The sequence below is a fragment of the Manis javanica genome, chromosome 9, assembly GCF_040802235.1.
Source record: "Manis javanica isolate MJ-LG chromosome 9, MJ_LKY, whole genome shotgun sequence".
Classification (NCBI taxonomy): Eukaryota; Metazoa; Chordata; class Mammalia; order Pholidota; family Manidae; genus Manis; species Manis javanica.
Genome location: NC_133164.1, coordinates 91,588,875 through 91,615,311, shown reverse-complemented (window position 1 = coordinate 91,615,311; position 26,437 = coordinate 91,588,875). Strand labels below are relative to the sequence as shown.

General features: G+C 41.6%; 1 protein-coding gene across 11 annotated transcripts in view; it reads right to left on the bottom strand.

Annotated features, from left to right (window-relative positions):
* The window catches only part of FHOD3 (formin homology 2 domain containing 3), a 523,260-nt gene that overhangs the window by 143,479 nt on the left and 353,344 nt on the right, over positions 1 to 26,437 (bottom strand). For all 11 annotated transcript variants that reach the window (XM_073212918.1, XM_073212919.1, XM_073212922.1 and 8 more), the window contains one exon: positions 20,688 to 20,926. In XM_073212918.1, the coding sequence (XP_073069019.1) occupies positions 20,688 to 20,926 (239 nt within the window). The remainder of the gene's footprint in view (positions 1 to 20,687; positions 20,927 to 26,437) is intronic.

The following is a 26,437-nucleotide window of genomic DNA, read 5'->3' as shown; positions in this document are numbered from 1 at the left end:
CAAATATGAAATGCCAAAGGAACCTGGTTCAAAGTAAAATTATTAATACAACTCCTGAGAAAGATTTAAATGACATCAACCTCATGACTCTTCCTGAATGGGATTTCAAAATAAAAATAATTAACATGCTCATGTAGGTATAGAAAAATATTCAAGATCTCAGGAATGAATTCCAGTTGGAGATTCAATTGTTGAAGAGCACAATGGAGGGTATTAAAAGCAGATTAGATATGGTGCAGGAGATGATAAATGAAATAGAAACTAGAGAAGAGGAATACAAAGAAGCTGAGGCACAGAGAGAAAAAAGGATCTCTAAGAATGAAAGAATATTGAAAGAACTGTGTGACCAATCCAAATGGAACAATATTCGCATTATACGGGTACCAGAGGATGAAGAGAGAGAAAAAGGGATAGAAAGTGTTTTTGAGGAGGTAATTGCTGGAAACTTCCCCAAACTGGGGAAGGAGATAGTCTCTCAGGCCATGGAGATCCAGAGATCTCCCAACAAAAGGGACCCAAGGAAGACAACACCAAGACGTATAGTAATTAAAATGGCAAAGATCAAGGATAAGGACAGACTATTAAAAGCAACCAGAGAGAAATAAGATCACATACAAAGGAAAGCCCATTAGGCTATCATCAGACTTCTCAGCAGAAATCTTACAGGCCAGAAGGCAGTGGCATGATGTATTTAATGCAATGAAGCAGAAGGACCTCAAACCAAGATTACTTTATCTGGCAAGATTATCATTTAAATTTGAAGGAGGGTTTAAACAATTTTCAGATAAGCAAAAGCTGAGAGAATTTACCTCCCACAAACCATCTCTACAGTGCATTTTGGAGGGACTGCTATAGATGGAAGTGTTCCTAAGGTTTAATAGCTGTCACCAGAGGTAATAAAACCACAGTAAAGAAAGTACAACAGCTAATTACTAAGTAAATGCAAAATTAAACTAACTATCCCCAAAGTCAATTAAAGGATAGACAAAGAGTACAGAATATGATACCTAATATATAAAGAATGGAGGAGGAAGAAAAAAGGGGAGGGGATAAAAAAGAACCTTTAGATTGTGTCTGTAACAGCATATTAAGTGAGTTAAGTTAGATTCTTAAATAGTAAGGAAGTTAACCTTGAACCTTTGGTAACCATGAATCTAAAGCCTGCAATGGCAATAAGTACCTGTCAATAATCATCCTAAATGTAAATGGCCTGAATGCACCAATCAAAAGACATAGAGTCACTGAATGGATAAAAAAAGAAGACCCATCTATATGCTGCCTACAAGAGACTCACTTTAAACCCAAAGACATACACAGACTAAAAGTGAAGGGATGGAAAAAGATATTTCATACAACTAATAGGGAGAAAAAAGCAGGAGCTGCAGTACTTGTATCAGACAAAATAGACTTCAAAACAAAGAAAGTCACAAGAGACAAAGAAGGACATTACATAATGATAAAGGGGTCAGTCCAACAAGAGGATATAACTATTATAAATATCTATGCACCCAACACTGGAGCACCTACGTATGTGAAACAAATACTAACAGAATTAAAAGGGGAAATAGAGTGCAATGCATGCATTCTAGGAGACTTCAACACTCCACTCACTCTGAAAAAAAATTACCTTACTTACTATTTTTTCATAAATGGGTGTTTAATTCTGACAATATTTGTTTTTACCACTTATCAAGATAGTTATATGATTTTCCCCTTTTCTGTCACTGTTATGAATTACAAGGACTGCTTTTTAAAAATGTCAAACCAACCTTGCATACCAGGAACAAACCCTACTTTGTTGCAATGTATTATCTTTTTTTTTATATAGCTGGATTCTGTTTAATATTTTATAAAGAAATTTTTACATATGTCTTCTAGGATGAGATTAATCCATAATTTCCCTTTCTTATAGTGTGTTTGTCAGATTTTGGAATCAAAGTTATGCAAACCTATAAAGAGGTAGGACAGAGAAGGTGACAGATTTGGAAATAAGGAAGAAGAGATGGTAGTCTGACCAGTTCCATAGGGAATAGTTTCCTTCAAAGGCAACTTAACTTCAAGGCCCAGGGCAGCCCCCTGCTGAAAAAGATTAAAGCATATTTGGCCAAACTTGGTGACAGATTAGGTGTGGCATAAAAGAAAGAAGCATTGGCAAAGCCCCATGGTTACATGCCCCACACCTGGATTGAGAGGTGCTTTTCTCACAAACAATGAGACCAGTGGAACTAGAGGGCAGTATTCCTCCTGTAATGCCACAAGCCATGAACAAGCATATCTCATCCATCCTTCCAAGCCCAGTATAGCCTTGCCTCCTGCATCACCCCTTACCAGCTTCCATCCTTTTCTCTTCCACCAGCTCCAACAGTAACCAAGATAAAAACTGTGCCCTTCGTCTTCAGCCTGAGGCCACCTTCAGTCAGTTTGATCAGAATTTGCAGATGTCATTACTTCTGGTGATACCCAGAATGCCCTCTACCATTCCAACCAAGGGGCCTCCCCTCTTTAAAAGCAAAACACTGAGCCCCTCTATCCAAAATGGCTTGATTTTATTTTCTCCCCTAGGCGGTGAAGTCACTTCAAAGCAAAGTCTTATAAAGTTGTAATGGCTTGGTGCAAGGCTACCAGGGTGGTACTCCAGCTCTACCACTTTCCTCATCTGACTTGGGCCAGAAATAGTATCTACTTCATAGGAGAGTTGGGTTAATCTATAAAAGCACTTTGAAAAAGCTTGGCATATAGTGAACAAGTCGGTTTGTTTTAGCCGTTAGCCATCATCATGTCACTGCCACCACTGCTGTCTTTGGGGCCCTCCTAGGAAACATCTGACATCCCCCACCATCAGACACACAGAACTCTGCTTGATTCCCTAAAGAGGAAGACAGTACTCTGCAAAGCATTCTACACCACTGAGAAATGAAACATTCTCCCTTTTATAACTTCCACCTGTGTAAGCTTTTGTCTCTTTGATCCCTCTCTCTTCCACAGAGTTGTCCCACATTTGTCTGAAGAAAGCCATCCTGACCTGCATCTCATGCTGTCTCCTACTTTGGGCTTAGCATCTTCTGCTCCTTGTTCATGTGTGTCATGGCTTTTCCATCATGAATGGCAGGGCAGGACCAAGGGCAGACAGCACAATGGCACACTTGGAAGGCCCACTTCCAGGATGCCCTATGGTCAAAAGCCCTGGGCTTGCCCTATAATGTAAATGAGTGGAGAAGGAAATGCCCTCTCATAGGTCCCAGGACTCTCTATGCTTCATTTTATTTAGTTTCGTCATATGATGAAGTCAGTCAAACAGAATACTTTATGCTGATAGTATTTATTTGCATAATTTTGCTTTTTCCTTAGCTGAATTTTCTCTTAAAGGTAACTTAAGTTTGTTTATATTTGTGCTAAGGAATTCTGGGTCTTTGGCCTCTAGCTTTCAAATACCTTGAAGGGTATTTCACTTGTTTAACTAATAAAGAGTTAGTCTAGGACACAGGCCTGTTCTGAAACCAGCAGGTACTTTTCTTCTTACCACGAACAGTCCCATACTTAAGGCCACCCTTTTCACCTTGGAAAAATGACCCAGTAGCCTGTAGTCTGACCAGTTCCATAGGGAATAGTTTCCTTCAAAGCCAACTTAACTTTCCTAAATCTGGGTCTCAGGCTGATGTTACATTTTTTATGCTTCAAAAACAAACAAAAAGGGGAAAAAATGTTGCTGAGCTGTTTATAAACATTTAAAACAGTGTTAAAGTATATTCTAAGACCAAGGCAGTATGGATGAGGAAAAATCAAGCAACAAATTCAAAGAAGGCATTTCAGTCTTCTAATAGACATAAATGCCTATCAAGAATATACAAAAATCAGTAAAAATCAATAAAAACACCACTGTAAAAGTGGGCAAAATACATGATCATGGCCAATAAACTTGTATAAAGAGAGATTTAAACCTCACTATAAATCAGGGAGACATAAATGCAGACCACAATGAGATACCATTTTATACCTACATGGCAAAATAAAGTAGCCTGATAACATCAAGTGCTGAAGAGAATGTAGATCAATTGGCTCTTACATACTGCTAATAGGGGTGTGCCTTGGTATAACCACCTTGGCAAAATAATTGGTGCTGCCATGTTAAGTTAAATATTCATATGATGAGACAGCAGTGGCACTGTTAAACCCCAGAGCAGTGGTCTGGCTCCCCAAGGGACATTTGTCAATGTCTGGAGACATTTTTAGCTGTCACAACTAGAGAAACTAGGGAGGGAGCACTACTGTCATCTAGCAGGGAGAGGCCAAGGATGCCAAGCATCCTTCAAGGCCCAGGGCAGCCCCCTGGCAAAGAAGTATTCTGTCCAACACGTCGGCAGTGCTGAGGCTGAGAAGCCCCCCAGAAGGATACTGGAGTACACGTACACCAAGTTATCCTGAGTCTAAGAATATTCTCAGCAGCACTACTTATAATTGCCAAAAAATGAAAACAACCCAAATGTTCACCAACAGGAAAAAGGATAAATCGATTGTGGCATATTCCAAGCAGCAAAAATGGATGATCTTCAGCTTCACATGACAACATGGTTGAACATTAGACACATAATGTGAAGTGAAAGAAAACAAAAGAAAGCAAGAAGGAACATACATTACGAAATACTTTTCATTAAGTTCAAAAGGGCAAAATTGTGTAATATGTTAAGTAGTTATACACATATGTCTGATAATGATAAAAAACTTGCACCATTAACAAACCCATAAAAAATGATGGACAATATTTAAGAGTGTTGGTTAACCAGGCCCTTCGAATGGGAAAGTTGGGAGCATAAAGATAGATTTAAGTTAGGGGAAATGCCCTGAGTTCTTAGCCAGGCCAGTCTTATTGGTGTTCTGTATATCAATAAGTAAATTTTATTTAAAATTCGAAGTTTGTACCTCTTTATCCCCCTCACTTTACAGCATAGGGAATATAGTCAATTTTCTTACATGTATGTTGGTGACTACATTTACCATGGTGAGCATTTTGTAATGTGTATTAATTGTTGAATCACTATGCTAGATACCTGAAACCAATACAATATTGTACAGCAACTATATATCAATAAAAACTTTTTTAATGTTAAGTTTTTGAAAAAGTAACTTTCATGTAGAAATAGCTTGGAAAGGGCCACACGTGGAACAATGATGACAATGATCATAAACCAATAATTGTAATTAATCCAGGTGTGTACAAGGAAGAGTTTTACAATAGATTTTACTGTTTAGAGTAGTTTTAGGTTGACAGTAAAATTGAGCAGATGGCAAGAAGTTTCTCATAAGTAAAAAATTTGTGTAAAAGCAAAGAAATCTAATTATGGGGCAAGGGCAGTCTCTCCTTTTATCCAACAAATATTGTTGAGCATTCATTACATGCAGGATGCTGGGGTACAGTGGTTATAAAAGATTCCTACCCTTGGAGCTTATAGGCCCAGAGGGGAGAAAGACATAGACAATTGTACCAGGAAGTATTCAACTAGGGATGGACAGGGGCCAGAGTGGCCTGGAAAGTGAAAAAGACTTCTTTCTACACACTGCTGTTGGAGCAAAACTCAGAAGGCCAAGGAGGAACTGACCAGACAGAGAATAAGAGGGCTTTTGCACATAACATTCCCCCGCTCAAACCTTAGGGTTAAGTTCAATTGGCAGAGCTGATACTATAATCCCTAGCATCTCTCCACCTTCATTTCCATTCTCCCTTCATGAACCTTCTCGCCCCAGGCCTTAATAGGTCTGTTGATCTATTCATCCAGCATTAAGGGCATTTCAGCCTCAGGGTCCTTGCAAGGGCCATTCTCCCACTGGGAGTTACTCCTGCTGCTGTTTCTCCAGTGGCTGCAGGGACACTCAGTAAGTACTTGCTGACTGTTGCAGTTCCTCAGCTCTGCAAACCTAGCTGGTGCTCAGCAAGGAGGCACTTGCTGTGGGTGGTCAAAAAATAAGATTAGCAAGACCCGAGAGATGGCCTTAAAGATCTCCCCATGTCGCAGACAAGACAGAAAAGGTTCAGAGAGAGCGAGAGCACACAATTTTCCAGTAAGAATTCTGGTCTCCTAATGTCCAGGCCAGTATCCTCCTACCATGCTAGGCTGCCCCACGAACCTGAAGCCAAATCTAAGTGACTTCATCACTGTGTCATCACTGCACCATTCCTCCTAACAGTAGTCTCCTGACTGTGCTTCTCAATGCTCCTCTTACACGGCACAGCCCCCAAAGGACAAGGCTGCTGTGGCTCCCAGGAGACAGGCCCAGGCCTCAAACCCCACACACCTGCCTGGTTGCTCTGAGCGATCAGTGTCTTGACACAGGTATGACACATGTGTGACAATTAATTGGAAAGCTCTGTCTCAAGGCTTAGATAAAATGCATATATTTAAATTTCTCTACTTAGTTCCATAAAATGCCTAGGACATACCATATCTAAATGAAAAAATATTTCATAGAAATATCTTGTTAAATTTATGACATAGAAAGTGTCCCCTTGGGCACTATCTGTATCATACTGTGTTAGTGAATCCCTAAAGTGGAGTTTGAATTTAGCCTTGCAGCGACTCACACTTTCGATTAACTTTAAGACTGTTTCTAGGTTTCTGAGGGCCAAGATAAAATTTGAAAATTTCCAATTAGTGATCTTAATCAGTTCAGACATATCTTTGACCAACTGAAGTAGTGATTTCACTTAAAAATAGAGTTTTGCTATCCACCAAATAAAAAAAGTTCCCTTAGAAGATTTTTGCCAGCCAAGAGAATGAAAAGATACCTAACAGAGCCCAGCTGCTGCACTGATGTTTCCATGGTGAGAACCCAAAGTTAGACAGGAAAGTATTTATTGTCCCTGTAGCATGCAAAGTTTAGAAAGAGTATAAAGTACATACCATGGATACCGAATATACCCAAGACCTGGACTACCAGACAGAATCTTAACACAAAAGCCATTATTTTGCTTTTTTGTTTTAGAATAAAATACTAATGGATCCAGCACATTCTTTCTGATGAAAACATGAAGTTTAATAGTGGAATTCCAGTCTTCAGAGCATAAATATCAATAAGAAACTAATATAAGTAGCAGCTGATTTGTGATTTAATCAAGTATAGAACAAATCAATCCAGTGGCAACCACAGACAGTGAGGCATCGCACTACTTCCTTTGGTGTGTATTTTGATCTTATGTTTTAAGAAACTTTGTTTTAAGCCACAGATACTAGTAAATTGCTTTTAATGCCCCTTAGAGGTTGAAGGAGAGCAGAAGAGAAACTAAGGTGAAAGTAGACTGGAATTCTCTCTGAATTTTTGGAAACAGTAGGGACACCAAACACAGGCCCAGGCTGAGGTTTCAAGATGGAAGCCAAACATGTTTCAGAAGTGAAAACAGCCCTGTGCTGGGTCTGGCTGTTTCATGCTGAGACCTGAGACCTCTCTCCACCCAGCAAGTGAAGTGGAATAGCAGAAGGGGTGCCTCCAGCCCTGGTGGCCTGATAGCTGAACATACAAAATTGTGTGGACATTAGACAGGTCCTCCTATTTCCCGAAGTTTGTACAACTGTTAGTCTAATGTGTGTTTTCTGGTCAAGTTTAATTTTAAATGTCTCAAATAATGGCATTTCCTACACACCTTCAGTCTCATGTTTTTCATAAATGGGGAAAGAAGGATACTAAAAAATGAAATAGTTCTAGTTAGAAATGAAAGAGATGATATGCATCTCTAAGAAGCAGGTATCCAATGCAGGCACCAGGAGGAAGCCAAGCATGTTTCAGAGTTTTTATGTGCAGTAGTATCTTTCAACCTCATGAGTCAGTGTGATTCTAGAACTCTAATTGCTTTTTCACATGCTTTGGACTTAAACACACTACAATCAACTCTTGCTTTGGTAATGAAGTACAGATAATTGACATCTAGAGATAAACCTCAAATCTTATATTTCAGCCAGGGTTCTTCCCAACAACCTCATTTTCTATTTTCTACTCCCTCAAGTCATGCCTCCAAACTGCCAACAGTAACCACATGGACTTGTTTGGGTAGCATTTGCTTTCTATTTCATTGGCCATCTGCTGGTGGAGATCCCAATGAAGAATAAACTGTATAAAAAGTAAGAGGAAGAGAACAAAGAATAGCAAAGGGCCAGAATTATCCATAAAGACCATCACACCAAAGGAACTGGATGCATTCCAAGGTCTCCATGCTGCCCGCACAGTCACGCGGTTCCCACAGTGCCCCTAACAGCTTGGAGCTCAGCCTGGTCCAGGAGGGCATTCCTGGGAGATCAGCAGTGAGGACTACTGACCGTTTCTCCAACGTGTGCCTCAAATTCTCCATGGCAAAGAGCAACCTCCAGCCTACTAACTCTCCCCCTTGAGACAGATTATTTTTAAATGCTCGTACTGAGGTCCTACCTTCAGAAATTCTATCCACCTGTTTTCAGGTGTGGCCTGAGCTTGGGTTATTTTAGATGCTCCACAGGGTTGAGAACCATTACCCTAAACCAAACTACCACTGTTTGTCAGCTCCAATCTGACCCCCACCAGGCAGACAGGTATCTCTTCAGATGTGCATGGCAGATGCTTGCATGTCAAGTAACAACCAGATTCAGTGCTATGGTTTTCAAGGCCCTGAATGACTTGACCTGCTTACTGTGTAACTCATCTCACCTCCATGCCACCTCTGTGGCCCCCTCCATACTCTGTAATTCTGAAACTTCTATTAGCTATCCAGGTACACTAAGCTCTTCCCTCCCTTTGCCATTGAAAATATCATTCCCTCAACCCAAGGAGCTCCTCTCATCCTTCTGGATTCAGTCTACATGCTTGAGGAGGCTTCTTAGATCCTCTATTTCCCATCCTCTTTTCTAAAGAATCTTTTATAATTAATATTTAATTACAGGAATCCATACTCACTTTAAAAAAGAATAATATTTTTGATAAAAATTAAGCCTCCTTTGACCAGCTATAACCAGTGCTACAAATTTGGTAGGCAAATTTCCAGACTAGAAGAAACATTTAAACATGTATTATTCTGTGATCATTTTACACAACAATTAGTATGGCAAGCACCTTGGTGCTCTGGTACAACACAGTTCTTTTGACTGCTGGCTGCATTCCATCCTGTGGCTGTTTCATGCTTTGCTTGTCTAGCCACTCCCCAATTCGTTGCAGCTGCAGCAATGCCGCCATGACAATCCCTGCTCATATCCCTGTGCAGCTCTGCACGTTCTCCTTGAGACACAGTGTCCTTAACCCCTGGTACCTCTACCTCTACTGTTCACTTCCTTTAAAATCTCTCTTCCACAGCTACATGTTCACTTGCTACAGTATTTATGTGTGCACTGTCTTATGAGGCTGAAACTTCCTAAGGGTCATATTCACCATTGTATCCTCAAAACCAAGAATATGGCAGGCATAAGATAATATGAGCTGGATGAATGAGTATGATCTGCTCTCCTTTAACCCATGAACTAGAACTCCTGCCTCAACAAACTCAGGGCAGTAATCATAACATTAAAGTTCATAGAGTGTCAATACTAAGAAGTCTACCAGTGTAAGGTGACTTTGAAATAATATGCTCAGTAGTGGGGATTTCTCTTCTGGAGATTTGGTAGCTTTGCTCATTTACTTAACAGACACAAGCTGTTATGGATGTGGACCCAGGTCCCAGCCACGTTTTTATAAACACAAAGGTATCTCATCTTGGCTTCATGATTTTCCCCCCATTTCATAATCAAAATTATTTACCTTTCTATTTGCAAGGCAATTGTACAAAGCTTTTCATAGGTGAAAAAAAATTTTTGAAAGGAAAATATCTTTTCAATTCCAGTAAGTCAGTATTTGTTCCAGTTCAGAGGCCTGCCGCTTGCACAGAAGCATGATTCCCTTCAGCCCACTCACACCCTGCCCCGTCCCGAGACCCCTGAGTGACCAAGGCTGGCATGCAGCAGGCCCTCACTGGCTGCTTCCTTGAGGGGCTCCTTTCTACTCAATTTTTAATCTCATGTTTATAAAACAGAACTGTGCAGCTGGGAAAAAAAAACTCAGGAATGAAATTATTTCTCTGAGGCCATGTGAATACTGTGGTTGTGTATTCTGAAGTGTGATATGATTGTCTCTGCATTCCTCACTGAGTCACTGTGTGTTCAGGAAGCATGCTCTGTCAGGATGATCAAAAGGCATTTAGGCTGCAGATACCTGTCCCAAATGTGCCCAGGCTTCTTTAGTTCTCCAGGGCACTCTCAGAGGGCAAGAGGCAGGGTTCTCTCTTCTCTGCTTGGCCCTGCCTCCCAGGGCTCTCTCGAGGGAAAGCAGGCTCTAAGAGGAAGGCTACAGTCTCTCAGTTATTCTAGTTATCTGACCAACTCCCAGCAGGGCATTCTCTTGCTAAGGACTCTACAGCTTCACTCACTTAATCCTCATAGAAACTGCTCAGTGGGTATTATTACCACCCCATTTATAGATGAGGAGCTGAGACACAGAGAGGTTAATGAGTTTTCCCAGAGTCACACAGCTCATAATCCAGGATTTAAATTCAGGCAGTCCAACTCTAGCATCCAAACTCCTGAGCACCGTGCTATGCTACTCCTCCTGTGACCATTCCTCATGGTTGGGATAGAAAAGCCTCTCCTACTTAAGGACTACAGGCAGCCATCAATCCCTCCTTCTTTCAGGTTCTTCACTGAATACCAATGTCTCCTCTCCCCGTATTCCTGTGCACAGGGAGCCTACCAGCTCTCACGTCTTGCCCACCCCATCAAGGCCAGGAGGAGAACCGGCCAGACCATGATATAGGGCAACACAAGACCACAGCGCGTGCTGACTCTGATCTGTTTCTGAAACATAATCTCTCATAAACATGTTTTTAAACATAAATATGATGCCTCTGTGCTCACTGTCAGATTGTTGAGCACTGTCAGATTGTTGAGCACATGGTATAACACAAGAATGACACTGGGCCAAGTTTCTCTTTCTTTGGACCTGTCCTCTTCAATTTCCAGAGCCTGTTCCTAAAGGTTTCCATGAAGAACGCTTCACCAGCATCACCTCTGCCCAGTTTTCCCTTTTTTTTGCCATCTCAGATTTGGTCTCTTCAGCCTATTCTCAGGGTTTTATTTCCCTCTTTATTCAACCTCCATCAGTGAAGAGTTACTACCAGGCTCCCTCCACAGACTCTTGACAGGCGAAGACAATCTCATTCCTCCTCCCATGACTGGATTCAACCAGCTCAGCTTAGTAATCATTAGAAAGCCCCCCACCCCCACTCCATTTTCAAAGGGATCTTTGGAATTTCACAGGATAGAAACTGAGAGACACTGATCTCCTAAGGGACCACCCACACCATACCTACCAGAAAGGGCTGTGAACATTCAGAAGATGGACGGGGAGGTGTGCATTATAGGAAATGTGGCACATGCACAAGTCAAGGGGGAGCAGTCTTGACTCTGAGAGAAGAAAATTCCCAAAGTGAGTCAGATTTAACTAAAAAAAGAACCTTTCCTTCTCTCTGAAGTGCACTCTCCACCACTTTCACAGCAAATGGCCATCTCTTCCTGAAATACTGTATCCAGTAAGGCCACCCTAGCTTAAGAAGCATTCACACTTGAAGACGACTAATTTCAAGGTACACTGAATTGGAAAGTGATTTTCTCCATGTTAGCATTTCACGAGGTGATGATTTTTCTTTCCAGGGCTTTCTTTATCCATGTACTTCTCCTCTCGCTTGATTTGCTCTCCCTAGGTTATGGCCTCTACACCTAGACTTAAATCCTCACCTGCATGTACCTGAGTTCCAGAGGTGCCTGTCCAACTGACAATTGGAAGTACTACTTGTGACCCATAAATGCCTCAAACTTAAAATGCCAAAAGCTTACTGAGTGGCCTTACAAGTATCCCATGACCCAGCGTTCTTGGCTGTCTGGGCATCACCCCAGACCTTTCCTCTTTCTCACCATACAGTTCAGTCACTACAGTACAAAAGATGTCCTACTGTATCTCACCTACTTGCCACTCTCCTGCCACTACCTCAGTCAGCCCTTTCCTCTTCTCCTGGTTGCCTCACTCCCCTTTGCCCCCCAGCCCATTCCCTCCTGCCCACCCTTCACTATTCAATACTCAGGCCCCAGGCACAGCCTCACTAGTCTCCCAGGCAGCAGTCGGCTGCCTTGCAATGCACCCTCCTTCTTCCGAGTGGTCTTACAGCAATGCAACCCTGACCCCACTTCCTCACTGAAAATCCATCAGTAGCTCTGTTCAGTTTTAATAATAACATTTTGTCAGTTTCTTCAGAACCTAGAAAGATCCCCAAATTCAATTCAGCAAAGTCCAAACCCCCAAGAAATCTGCAGTCTAGTCACAGCAAATCTCCGAGAAACCAGAAATCTGGACCCCACGATGCAGAAGGAGCTTTGCAAAGCCACTTCCTCCCCATACCTCAGTGCCTCTGCCTTTTGGCACAGGTTCTCCCAGTTCCAAGCTCACTCCCCTTTGCCCCCCAGCCCTCTCCCCCCTGCCCACCCTCGCTATTCAACACTCAGGCAACCACGAGGAGCCTCTTGGACACTAAATGATAAATCTGAATCACTGGCTATATTCCAATCATACCTACCTCAGGGGGTCACATCTCTTGTCAGTGAATCCTATTTATAACAAATCATCTACCATCAGATAAATCTTCCCAAGTAGCCACTTGCCACTCATGGTACAGTGGTTGTTAATCTGGTTGTTGTGAAATCCTCTAGCGTGTTTATGCCAGTGTACAAAATCTTCTCTCCAGTTCATGTCCATATTTATTTAACAATTACCTTCTTTAGTAGAACAATACCTGAGAAAGCTCCAGGGCATGGCGTGACTGTAACAACAACACTGAGCTAAGCACACATTTGTGCTGTCTCTCTTACCTCTCCTACCACCCTATTAAAAAGCCATCACCACCATGAGTTTACAGTGGAGACTGAGGGCAAGCCCACCAGGGAAGCAGGGTCTGTGGCTGTGAAGATCATGTCTGCTGCTCTTTTACTACATTTGGCCAAACTTTCCCCCAGCAGCAGGACTGAGCAGGTCATCCAGGTTGTAGATTTTGTAGGTTAACATCAATTATAAAGCACCTACTAGTCATGTTTTTGCTTGCAAATCTATTGCTTTTTGCCAGCGGTTCCTAAGAGAGGGTTAGGACTACTCTTCTACTTGTGCTGCACACCCAGCAGCTAACCAGTGAATGAATTCTGTGAACCCTGGCAATGAAGTCCTTCTGACAGGGCATGAGACAGACCAGAGGGCCACACACTATCCTTGAACTCAGCATCCAAACATGCCTTCTTCCTGCCAAAATGTGGGAAGATGGACCCATGCACCCTGCCTGATTCCAGTCAGGCCCTCCCATTTGCCTACTGGTTCCTCTGGCTGCTAAGAGCTGCCAACACCCCTTCCTTTTCTGCAGGAAAATAGGAAACAACGCCCTCTTGAATCACCTTGCACCTGCTCTCATACCTCAATTTACAACGAATAAATAAATAACCTGCAGCCAGCAAGCAAACTTGTACTGTTACCTACTGCTATATGGGGCCTCAGTTTTTCTAGGTACATGTGCAGAGAGAGAAGAAATCAAAAAGTAAAAGAAACAAACAATAATTTCTCCTGTAAATGGTATTGTAAGTAATTACATTTTCTATCGCTCTGTATTATGTGATATAAAAATAAAACAAGTCTGTGTTACTTTTTCAATCTGAAAAAAAAAAAGCATCACAGGACTGCCTGACTCTTGTTAGGGACTAATGCAGCTGGTGACTAAGTTGAAGCCAGTGCTTATTTACCATTCCAAAAATCCGAGGGCCCTGAGGAATTATGTTAAATCTACTCTGCCTGCGCTCTACAAATGGAACAACTAAACCTGGATGACAGCACATCTGTTTACAACATGTTTACTGAATATTTTAAGCCCACTGTTGAATCCTATTGCTTAGAAAAAGAGATTCACTTCAAAATGTTACTGCTCACTGACAATATGCCTGATCGCCCAGGAGTTCTGATGGAGACATACAGTATTAATGTTGTTTTCGTGCCTGCTAACACCTCATCCATTCTGTAGCTCGTGGATCAAGGAGTCATTTTTTATTTTCAAGTCTTACTATTTCAGAAACACATTTTTTTTAGGCTACAGCTGCCATATATAGTGATTCCTCTGATGGGTCTGGGTAAAGTGAATTAAAAACCTTCTGGAAAGATTTCACCATTCTAGATGCCATTAAGACCATACATGATTTATGGGAAGAGGTTAGAATATCAACAAGAACAGGAGTCTGGAAGAAGCTGATTCCAGCCCTCATGGATGACTTTGAGGGGTTCAAGACCTCAGTGTAGGAATAACTGCAGATGTAGTGGAGACATCAGAGAAGTAGAATTAGAAATGGAGCCTGAAGATGTTACTGAATTGTTGCAATCTCATGCTAAAACTTGAAGGGATGAGGAATTGCTTCCTGTGGTTCAGCAAAGGAAGTGGTTTCTTGAGATGGAATCTACTCTTGGGGGAGATGCTGTGAACATTGTTGAAATGACAGCAAAGAATTTGGAATATTCCATAAACTTAGTTGGCAAAGCATCAGCAGAATTTGAGAGGACTCCAATTTTGAAGGAAATTCTGCTGTGAGTAAACACTATCACATGCTACAGAGAAATTGTTCATACAAGGAAGAGTCAATTGATGTGGCAGACTTGTTATCTTATTTTAAGAAACTGCCACAGCCCCCCCAACTTCCATGTACCACTGTCCTGATCAGTCAGTAGCCATCAACAATGAGGCAACCAGAAATTTATTAGGACTTGCTAAAAGCTCAGATGATAGTTAGCATTTTATAGCAATAAAGTATTTCTAAATTAAGGTGTGTACACTGTTTTTAGACATAATAGTACTACAGAGCTAACAGACTACAGTACAGTGAAAAGATAATGTTTATGTGCAGTAGAAGATCAAAAAGGTTTTTTTGATTCTTTTTATTGAGATACTCATATTATTGTGGTGGTCTGTAGCCAAACCTGCAATATCTCCAAGATGTGCCTATATACTGTCCAACTAGCTTCATTTTCCATCACATAGGTGGCACCACACCTTTAAATTTTATATTGTTTTTATTTGAAAACATGAAGAGTTGCTATTTACTTGGTGTCTACTATGTGCCAGGCCTGTATCTAAAGAGACACATGGCTATTAGTGGTGGAGCCCAGCACCCCCTCCTGTGCTCCAATATCTTTTTTCTGTGCCCCGAACTGCAGTGGTTCTGAATGCCTTGCTGGTGAGGACTTGTGCACACTGAGCTCCTCTGCTCCTCAGGAGCTGCAGCCTGTCCTACACCAGCAGGTGCAGACTGAGCTTCTGATACTGGTGTCCATGCTCTGTCTCCACACCAAAGTGTGCCAGACTCCTCTTTCCTGCAGCACAGGTGAGCTAGCTATTCCTGGTCAGTACCCATGGCATGTAGCCCTCCTAGGCATGGGCCCTCTTGGTTTCCCCTTCTCTAGGACCAGCTGGGGTCAGGCCACATCTTCTCTCTGGTACTTGAAGGTCATGTATGTGTGTAGGTCAAACTGCTCTGCCCAGTCCTTGCCAACTTCAATCTCAAGGCCTGGGCACAACCCTTGACTCTTCCATCAGCCTGTTTAGTTTCTCATTACTTTCAATATATTAAAGTGAGTCCTTCTGTGCAAAAAGCCTTTTTTCCCTTATTTTTATTCCTGATCTAGCTTACATCACAAAATAGCAATTCTTGAATTTAACTTTTTGACTTCTTGACCACCCAGTGACAATACTACCAGCCAAGAGGAGTGTCCCTGGCTCCTTCTCAATACTGAGTCCTCAACTCTATTTGAACATCCATAAACAGTGGGTGGACAGACATAGCTCTAGTGAACTTGTCTTATATTCCTATTCCTCCAAACAGGTTCCTGAGCCTGGCTACGAAAGAGCACTTCTTCTGTTATGTAACTATTATTCTGTCTTTCCATTTTGATGTATGCTGGTATCCTATTTCATTATGTCAATTTTTGGAATGTGATAGATGTGAAGTTGATTAGAACTGGATATGCTGGGCATTTTGGTTACTAAGAAAAGCATGAGATTTTATCAAACCTTTGGTTCCCAAAGAGGATTTCAGCATATTCCAGAGAATTTGTATTGTAAAGCTTTGCTAAATGGAGTTAAAACAAAAGCAAAACAAAACAAAACAAAAAAGAGGGACCCCACTGTATGTAGTAGCTCAGAATAAAAGGTCAACTTTGACCCATACACATGAACATTTAAAGTAGGTTTACAGAGTTCCATGTGCTTCTTAGAAAGATACCCATCTTCCAACAGTTAAAATACTCCCCTACCTTGGCATCATATCAAAAAGGAGGTCAAAATTATAACCAATAACTTGCCTTCTCCTAAGGTGGGATTTCTCAGATTCTGCTCTACTGACATTTTAGAACAGATCATCCTTTGTTGCGGGGGGCTGTTATGTGCATTGTAGAAAGTTTAGTAGCATCTCTAGATTCCACCCACCAGATGCCAATACAACTGTAAATGGGCCAAGACATTGCCAAATGTCCTGGAGAAACAAAATCACCTCTGGTTGAGAAACACTGCCTTAGGGACCACTGGATTGATCCCAGTCTGCCTTCACCTCCTCAAGCAGCCCAACCTTTCCTAGACTCAGCCTCAGACACCCTTCTGCCCACTGGCATTGTATGTTCTCTAGTCTGACTCATCTCCTGTGCTCTCCAACCCCCACTCCACCAATCTTCTGTTGTTACAGGAACTCATGAGCAGACATCAGCAAAATCCCCTGTCATCTCCATCTCTTCATGGAATATTTTTTGGTCTAACCATGAACTTAAGGCTGCTGTTCCCTACAGCCCTCTCATGGAGCATGATGTGCTCTCCTCTCATATCCCACATACCTCTCTTTGCTGATTCCAGACCATGTTCCTCTCTGCCTCCCTCAAGAAACCCAGCCCCTTAGAATAGGGGCTGTACAACTACAGCTTGTGGGCCAAATGCAACCCCCTAGAGTCTGTCAGCTAAGAATAGTTTTCACATTTAAATAGTTGGGGAAAAAAAAGTCCAAAGAACATTTCATGACATAAAATTCAAATCTCTGTGTCCATAAGTAGTTTCACTGGAATATAGCCAAGCTCATTTGCTTACCTGTTGTCTATGGCTGCTTATGCTACAAAGGCAGAGTTCAGTTGAGTATTTGCAACAGAGACTGTCTGGCCAGCAAAGCTTAACGTACTTACTATCTGTCCCTGGACAGAGAAAGTTTCTGACCCATGTGCGTCTGTACCATCCGCTCCCAGCCAGTTGTCATCATCTTCTACCCGTCAGGTCACTCTTGCATGTATTTTTAAATACACACAGGACTGCAAGGTGGATGGCCCAACTGCTAACGTTAGTGACTGAATGAAGTTCAAAATTACCTGTATGGGTTGGAATGCTGTGTGGAAATCAACAGTATGAAATTTAAAGGTCACATATTAAGTCCTATACAATGTTCATTATCAGAAGACTGACATACAGAGCAGGAAGAAGATGTGCTGTTTGTTGACAGAGGTGGAACCAGACGAATAAGGAAACATTACAGGGAATTTTCCATTCAATAGCATACAAAGCAATAATAGAGCTATAACATTATGGACCAAGGTTAGGTCAGAAGACTTTCCTAACAAGCAGAAAAGTTCAAGGATAGAATGGGGTGTCTAGAAAGGAGATGTGTCTCAGAGGGGTGTCTGTGTTTGGCTGCACACAGATAAGGCTCTTTCTCTGAACTAGTCAACTTTAAGACTTTGTAGTCCTAAGATTATATGTTACATAATTATATATATCATTTAAACCATAGACAATGGTTCTTTTGCCGATTAGATGTTAAAAATAACTTTCTTAGTAAAAAGTAAAAGCACCAACATTTTTTTCCTTTCAATTAAATCTGTCAATTTAAGTGCAAAGATGCAAGTCATCACAGCACACACAGACAAACGACACTTTTAGGTGACCAGATGACCAATAAACTTGTACCTTACTTGGTAAATGCGTAGTGAAGAGTTCTATTTCTTAAGAAACCAAAGAAACCAAGTTGAGTTTAGAGTCTTATTAATCCTTATTAGAATTAAAGCACATAGCCTACTAGGCTCAAGTCTTAAAGAGATTTTCTCCTTTTCAACTCACTTTGAATTTTTATATTTACCTCAATAAAAATACAACTATGCGGTATGTAAATCAAGTTTCTTCTCTAAAAAGTCAGAAGTGAAAATTTCACTCAATGACTATGTTTAGGAATAGTGGGTTGGTAAGTGGTTATGTGTGAATTGGACATTTCAAGGCAAGTCCAAAGACTTGGGTTTAACCCATGACTCAGCCCCCTAGCCTGAGATTTCTCACAAGGCACCAAACCACAGACAGTTTTCTCTCTTGCAAAATGAGGATAATGATGCTTGCCCTGCCTGGAACCTGCAGAGGATCACTGTGAGAATTAAAGTTAGACTACATAAAAGAACCAACTGAGTGTACAGTGCCATATGCATTTTAGGATAACATGAATCTCCTTCTAACCTCTAACATTTTTTTCCAAAATTACTGGCATTAATTGGGTCATAAGTTGTAAACTCCAGCCTAAAATTCCTCATATTTGGGTATGCAGGCATGTAGCTGTAAGTTAGCAGTAAGTAGGAAAAGAATGTTCACACAGATGAAGAGTAATCTTGGTCAGGCGTGCTTCTGTGTCTTTCAAGGTCTACAGGGATTCTAACACAACGAACTACTTGATTATAAGGTAATGTTTTGAGGCACAGATGTTGGTCAGGTGACTAAGCTATGCTTGCAAGGGTCATTTCCAATTTTGCTTCTCGTCACCCTTCCCTCTGTCCTACTCCCATCCCTGCCAATTGTTGTTTTGGGGCCTATTGTTATTTAGGGGCCACAGGGCAAAATCCCTCCAACAGGCTTCATGGATGAAGCCACTTCACAATCATCAATCTGTAAAATGGTATCTGCTTGTACAAGCTGGAAAGTGTATTTTTCCCAACAAATGTTCCTAAATTTACATTAAAGTACTAATTTCAGAAAAATGAAACTCAGTCCTATTTTAAAAGAATGAGACAAGCAGCATTCAGAGTAGCATCTGTGACCTCCTGCTCCAGATCCGCTAAGCCAGCGCAGCACCTTCAAACTGTGAACTGTGCCCAGGAAGGTCCACTCCACTGTTGTTATCCTTGCCAGCCTATCACAAGGTGTTGTCACCTGAACTCACAACAAAGAGACCTTTGAAGAGTGTTAACAGCAAGAAATAGATGTGGAACAAACATGATACAAGTTGACATAATCTCCTAACTCTTACCCTTGGCATCTTTGGTGATTTTAAATAGAGATTTTTCAGCCCACTATATACATTTTTCTTAACTCTCTCCATGTTAATTCCTTCAGCCACTAACCAGGAAGTGCTAGAGAGAAATTCAAATACTCTTTGTGCACTGACTAAGTTTCTTGATGATCTTAGATGACAAAGTACAATGTTCTTGTAGTTTGTACAAAGTAGAATACAAAGCAGATGTTCTCATTTCTCCATCTGTTTAGAAGTTTTGGTCTGCTTTTCAGTACACAAGAGCTTGTTGTAAACAAACTCTTAGAAACAGGAAAACCTGTAGCTGGAAGACTATGTGGTAGAGAATGCTGTCAACATGGACTGTGGCTTGCACATCACTCTCAGACTAATGCTCTCCTCTCCTTCTGTGATAGAAGGCACCCAAAGGCATGGGCTGTTCCAGAGAGCTCCATCAGCCTAGTGAATGGATAGCATCCATTTGGGAAGATGTAACTGGACCCAGACTGCACAGCAGCAAGGCCATCCTTTCGTTGCCCTCTATTTTATGGAACCACTTCTAAGTTCCTATAGATTTTGTCCAACTTTATTAGTTTGAATAATATATATAATTTCTTATGAGATTGTCCATCTATTTGTTTCCATCTACCACCCGCATTTCCACCAGTCTGGATGTGAGGGTCACACGAACAGAGATCATGCTTATATCTTCATGGCATCAAATAGTCCTGGCCAGTAACATTCAATAAACATGTTTGCTACAGACTGAAGAAATGATGACCTTAGTATTAACTGAAATTTATATCTATATATACATTTATTTATACATATCCTATATTTACATATATCTGCGAATATATTTAATATAATATATGTACTATATATTTGTGTATTATATATATATGTTTTAAACTCATACAGGTTTATCCTATTTAACTAAAACCAAGTTCAACTATGTATTGCCTTGAGTATCTCAAGCCTCTTATAATCTCACCTACCACTTATTTCTAGGCCAAAGTTTTGTGTTTTTGGTTTCTTTTCCATTTGATAAAGTGCAGTTTTCTGAACTTACATTAACTGAGATATTAAATAATACAAAAATTCAACTGGGTATAGAAGAGCTCATTGGGTTAAGATCAAATCTGTGCAGGTCAGCAGGTAGGTCCACCTCGTCCTGGGAAGTTCCATGGGAATTTGGGTTGGTGTTTTAAGGGTAGAGAGGAGGCAGGGAACAAGTGGGGGTGAGAGAGGTTATGTGGCCAGCAGAGTGGGGATGATGGTACTCCACCCACTCACACCCCCTTTTCGGTGTCCTTGCACCCCTCTCCACCCATTAATACTTACTTTTCACGGTGCTCCTGCACTTGACTGGGCTTGAAGCTGGGTGCCGCCTGGGAGCAGGGACTGGCAGGAGCTGACAGAGGACTCCTGGCGCTCTGCATGGAGTGCCTGCGGCTCCGCCTGCGATCCAGGCCCCGGTGCTCGCCTGTGCCGCCCGAACACACGCTGGCCCTCCTCCGGTCCTGGCGCCCACTTGGGGGTGGCTCAGCGGTCTCATCGCCGTCCTCGTGACGCAGCACCATCTAAAAACCAGACAGCATTCAGTGCAAGGTCAGACTTGATGTCCTTTCATAGGCCTAACATGTGGCTTTGCATTTCAGGCTCACCCTAATGAGTTTCCCCCCATTCTTCCATCTCAGCTTCTCTGCAAGATCTTCCTAACAACCACCTCCCAGGCGCGGTCTGCAAATGGAAAGATGCTTGCCACTTGCCACTGTGTATTTACCTATCAGATCATTAAGGAAGAGGTCAACCGATATCAGAGGTAGCAAAATATTTTGTAATTTGATGGGATCTTTACCCTGGCAGCTGGCATTGTCATTTCCCAGGGCACATCTCTCCTGGCCCACCCTTTGCTCTTCTCTGGTCCAGGAGGTGGAGTCCCTCCTGCAGCCCAGGAGCTGGAAGCCCTGGAGTTTCTGAGCATTCCTGAGCTTGCTTTCCCAATCGGGTGTGCAGAAGAGCACAGCAAGGATTCTGGTCAGAGGCCAGAGCCACAAGATCCATGCAGGTGGAACAGGCCTCAGTGGAGAGTGTTTTGAGAGGCCCAGTGCAGAAGAAGGCCCGCGAGCTCAGAATCTTGGCCCAGGAGGCTGCAGTTAGACTACCCTCTGCAGCCTGGTCTCCAGACTGGGGGTGGAGCCTGTAGTTACACTGGACTACCTGCATATGCCAGTTACCAACATATATACCCAAAATAGACTGCCTTCTAGAATAACATTTTTAAAACATTTCCTCTTGAAAGTATACATATTAGTGCAGAGGAATAATTAGTGCACGTGGAAACCTGAGCCACCCCACACCTGACCTTTTCCAAGGGATATCTACTTCCTGCTCCCAGCTGGTGCCCCCTCCAGAGCCCTACCTGGTCCATCTCCTAGTATCACGGTACCTTGGCTCCCATGCTGCGGCTTCCCCATGTCACACTAACACCAGTGCCTGTGCTTTTGCAGAGTTCTTGCCCTTCTCCCTGCTCACTCTTCCCAGTCATGGGCCGCACTCATATCCATCTCCAGCATCTTTCTGTTAATGCCTACCTTCTCCAAAACTGCACCAAAAATGGAGCACAAGCTGTTCTCAATGAGACCTTTGTGTGAACGCCAGCCATGCCACTAACAAACAGTGGGATTGGCAGTAAGTTACGTGCCCTCTAACTCACCACTGAGGACAACAGTATTTCATTTGCAGGTCTGTAGTAAGAGTAACATATATAGAGATAATGGACATAAAGCAGCTGGGGTAGGGCCTGCCCTGTGGCTCATATTCCATAAATATGACTATCCTTCCTCCAGTTTATGCCCTCAGGTGAAGGGGCCTAGAATTCCCACAAATTCCTCCACCACACAGAAATGGGTCAGGCCACCTCACAGCCTGGAGAAGACAGGTCCAACCCCTCTGCAGCCTCTCTGTTGAAGTGACCAAGGAGTCACACAGTCCCATAGCCCCAAAGGTGCAAATTCCTCAGCTTTGTGGATGCTCTTAGTCACATTCACAACTCGGTCCTGACATGTGAGGGGATGGAGATGTAACATAAAGACCCAGATGGCTAACCATGCTATATGGTCTAACATCACCTATCCATAGAAAACTTGGCTATTGCAAAGTCAGTGGTCCCCTATGTCCAAGGGCTTGGCACTTATGTCTACCAAGTAAGGAGGGCTTGCCTGAGTCAGATCCAAGTTGGCCACTCACCCTGGTTCACAGGGATGAACACCTGAAACACCTGGCCTCTGTCACTGGAGTCCATCCACCCTTTATCTGCCCCACCTCCAGCTTCCTCCAGCTCTAGCATTTGGATAATTTCAAGTTAATGAGAACTTTTCCATCTATGTGCCAGATACATTTTACAAAAAACTCAGGTATATGAAAACACATCAAAATATATAATTTTTGACTATTTTGTTCCCCTAAATTTTACTAATCAGACATAATTTGGAGAAGTTTGAGGTAAGAATTGATGAGTTCAGAAAAAGCTCTATTATAAAAATCTCACCAGACGGTGTGTTTCCTGGGGGAAACATATAACTCCCTCCACGTAACTATAAAAAGTAAGAAATTATGCATTTGGCTAGTCACATGTATCATTCAACTTTAACACTTTAAATGGCATTTTCTGGGGAAAGTTTCAGAATGATTATATACCTAACCAAGGACAGTATTTAAAAATATCCCTAGCCAATTATTTTTTCTTCACTTTCAGATATAAAAATTCTAGACTGAACTTATAATGACCTTAAGTATTGATTCTGCTTCTTATTAAGCACAAATTTGGAATGATAAGATTAGGGGATAAAGTAGAGTTCAAATATTTCTAATTCCTTGTCCAACCTCAGAGATCCAAAGATCAAATAGCATTCTGTTTACAGTTCCTTTCAGAGATGCACACAGAGTGTGCACAAAGTAAAATCCACTTCAACTGCCTTTTGTTATGGAAGATGGAGACAATTAGAAAGTCTAAATGAAAAAGAAAAGTCTGGAAAAATTATCAAAGCAGCACCATAAAATGGGATTCAGTGGGGTTATCTAAAAGTTTAGATCCTCAACAAAATATGTCTCCTTAAAAAAAACAAAAGAGGGCACAGAACAGATGAATGAGACACAGAATCCTAGCAGATCCAATGATAGCTTTGGGCTTTGCAGTCAAGAACAGTGATAATATGAAATATGAGGCTGGTGTTCATTCATGGTTTTGGTTTTATAAGAAGAATCCTAGAATCACCAGTGTCTGCTGATGACAAGAAGAAAGAGTTTACTTTCACATACAGAACTTTGGTGGCAGGTCCAAATCTTCAGATTTTAGGGAATACTACAGATTAGAGTCAAGAACACTAAGAACTGGAAAACATCTGGAAAGAAAAGCACTTTCACAAGACTTACTCAGCTTCTATGTTGTTAGATCTAATCAACTACAAGGGCAAACAGTGCTGTCCTTGGGAACACAAGGTGAGATTAACAGCTCCTGAAAGATCTCTAATCTCTCCCAAATGATGGAGGGTTTCATTTGCTGGATCTCTTATCAAATGCCTTCTTCTTCTTTTAATTAAATGTAAGAACACTGTTTATAAACTAAAACCCACATGAGGAGCAAGCAGCTTAAGAATCCAGCCCTGATTGTCTGCATACCCTTCCCCACCTTACCAAGTAAGCAGTTAAAAGCAGCCTAAGGTGGCAACTTCCACCAATGTTTGAGGCGACTGAAGGATCTGAGCAGTCTTAAAAATTTAATTTTTGAAATTTTTAAGCATATACAAAGTATGGAGAGGAGTATAAAGACTGATGTGCTCATCACATGTAATAGTTCAACAATTATCGACCCTGGCCAATCTTGTCTCATTTACCCCACCCCCTACCCCTGCCCCACAACCAGATTTTTTTAGGTAAATCCCAGAGCTTATCATATGATCTGTAAATATTTCAGTGTATATTCTTAAAGGAAAAGGATTTCTTAGAACTATAACCTCTACACCACTGTCCCACTTCAAATAATTTTCTATTATCATCAAATAACCAACAATCTGAACATTCTTGATGAAGGTCAAAAGCTACTATCATTTCTTCAAGTTTATATCATTGTACAACTACTAACATCTGTGACAGACAGCATCTTTACATGACAGATAGAATCATTTTCTATACTGGCATACCACACCTTCTTTTTAACTCATACCTAAACATGTAATGCAGCTTTTTGGTGAAGCAGATGCCAGTGCTAGTACCATTATAAGAAGAATCTATGCTGAAGACAGGTTGGGGCAGACTTACAAACCTAGGCTCTGAGAGAATGATGCCTCCCTATTTCCTCACCCTTGTGTACCCCCATCTACATTAAATCTAGGATTTTCCATGGGACTTGCTTTGACCAATGGGACATCAGCAAACCAGGCTTGCAAAGTGTTTGCATATTAGGCCTTCCTCTTCTGATTGTCACTACAGTGTAAAGAAGTGTGGGCAAGCCTGCTAAAGACACATGGCCCAGACACTCCAAATGCCAAACCAGGTGAATGAGGCCAGCTTAGATCATTCAACCCCAGTCAAGCATCAGCTAACTGCAGCTGCATGAGAATCTCTCAGCTGAACCAGGCCCAGATTTCTGACCCACAGAATCATGAGCAATAATAGCCATTTTAATCCTCTGTTTGGGCATATTTTTTATGCATAAGAGCAACTGATACACATTTTTAAAGTCACCCATGACAAGAAAGTATTTTAAGCGATTGGACCTAACAGCTAATTATTCCTGATAGTAAGTTATCCCTTACCCCCAAATCTTCAGCCTTAAGATGCCTTCTCATTACTAGGACCACATTTTCAGGATCAAAGTTCTGAAACCAAATACCTAAGCACACTGTGGTCCAGTCAAGGTGACACATAAAATCAACCACCATAATGGGTATTCGTTTTATTGTTCTTTAAATGATACATCTGTACTACATTTGAGAATGATATATACTTGATGCTAAGATATTAAGCAAATGCAATCTGACAAAAGGAAGATGATGAGTACAGAACAACTTCTGAAAGGTCTGGCATGAAGGAAAAGAGGGAGGTGGAGAGGTAGTTTGAGAGTCGAGTAGGCTAGAGAGAAGGTGTTCTCTGAAAGTAAAAAGTAGTTTCCTGCAGTAGGTATCCACGCTACTTTTCAAAATCCTCTCATTTGATTCACTAGTGGGCAATTCACCTGCATTATGCTGTCTTCCAATATACACTGACCACATAGAGTCCAAGAGCCTCTGGTTGAGTGGAGTCTGAGGGATGGGAGTTCTAATTGGGTGGAGGTAAGGCAAAGGGAGGTATCTGTACTGGGCAAAGTCCGTTGTCTACCTTCATATAAGCTAACTGCCTTTCTTCTCCTTCTTTAGCATCCTTACTTTATTCCTGCTCTATCCTATCTTTTAGGAGCTATTAAGAATATACCCCTCTACCACCCACTGGCTTCCCAATGCCACATGCCAGTGATAATGAAAACAGAAGTCCAAGCAGATAACTAGGCAAATGAGGCTCAACTAGAGGAAAAGACGCCCAGCATAGGGGGCACAAAGAGCTGGTCAGCAGAGCAGCTGTGGGCAGCTTTAAGCTCTGACAGCAAATACTACTGGCTCAGTCTCCTCTGATTTATCCTTAGACTATATAAAGATAAATTCTCTTCTGTTTCTAAACTTGTTACTTATTATGACACTAACTTTTAAGAAATAGTGAGTTACATGTCAGTCTCTCCACTTCTAACCACTGAAGATGACAGTGGAGCCATTTAGCCAGGAAATACCCACCCTAGAACTCTAGCTGTGCACAAAAATTTGTGAATAAAGCTGTTGATCATAATATTTATAATTGCAAAAATTTTGGAAGTAACCTAAATCTGAAAAAACAGGGGTCTGGGTTACATGTATTATGGTACATGTATACAGACAGAATATTATGTTACTAATAATAATAAATTCTTGAAGAAGATGTAATGAACAAAGAAAATGGTTCCAACATATTCAGTCATAAAAATTCAGTACACAACACTATAGGCTGTTCATAGTTAAGAATAT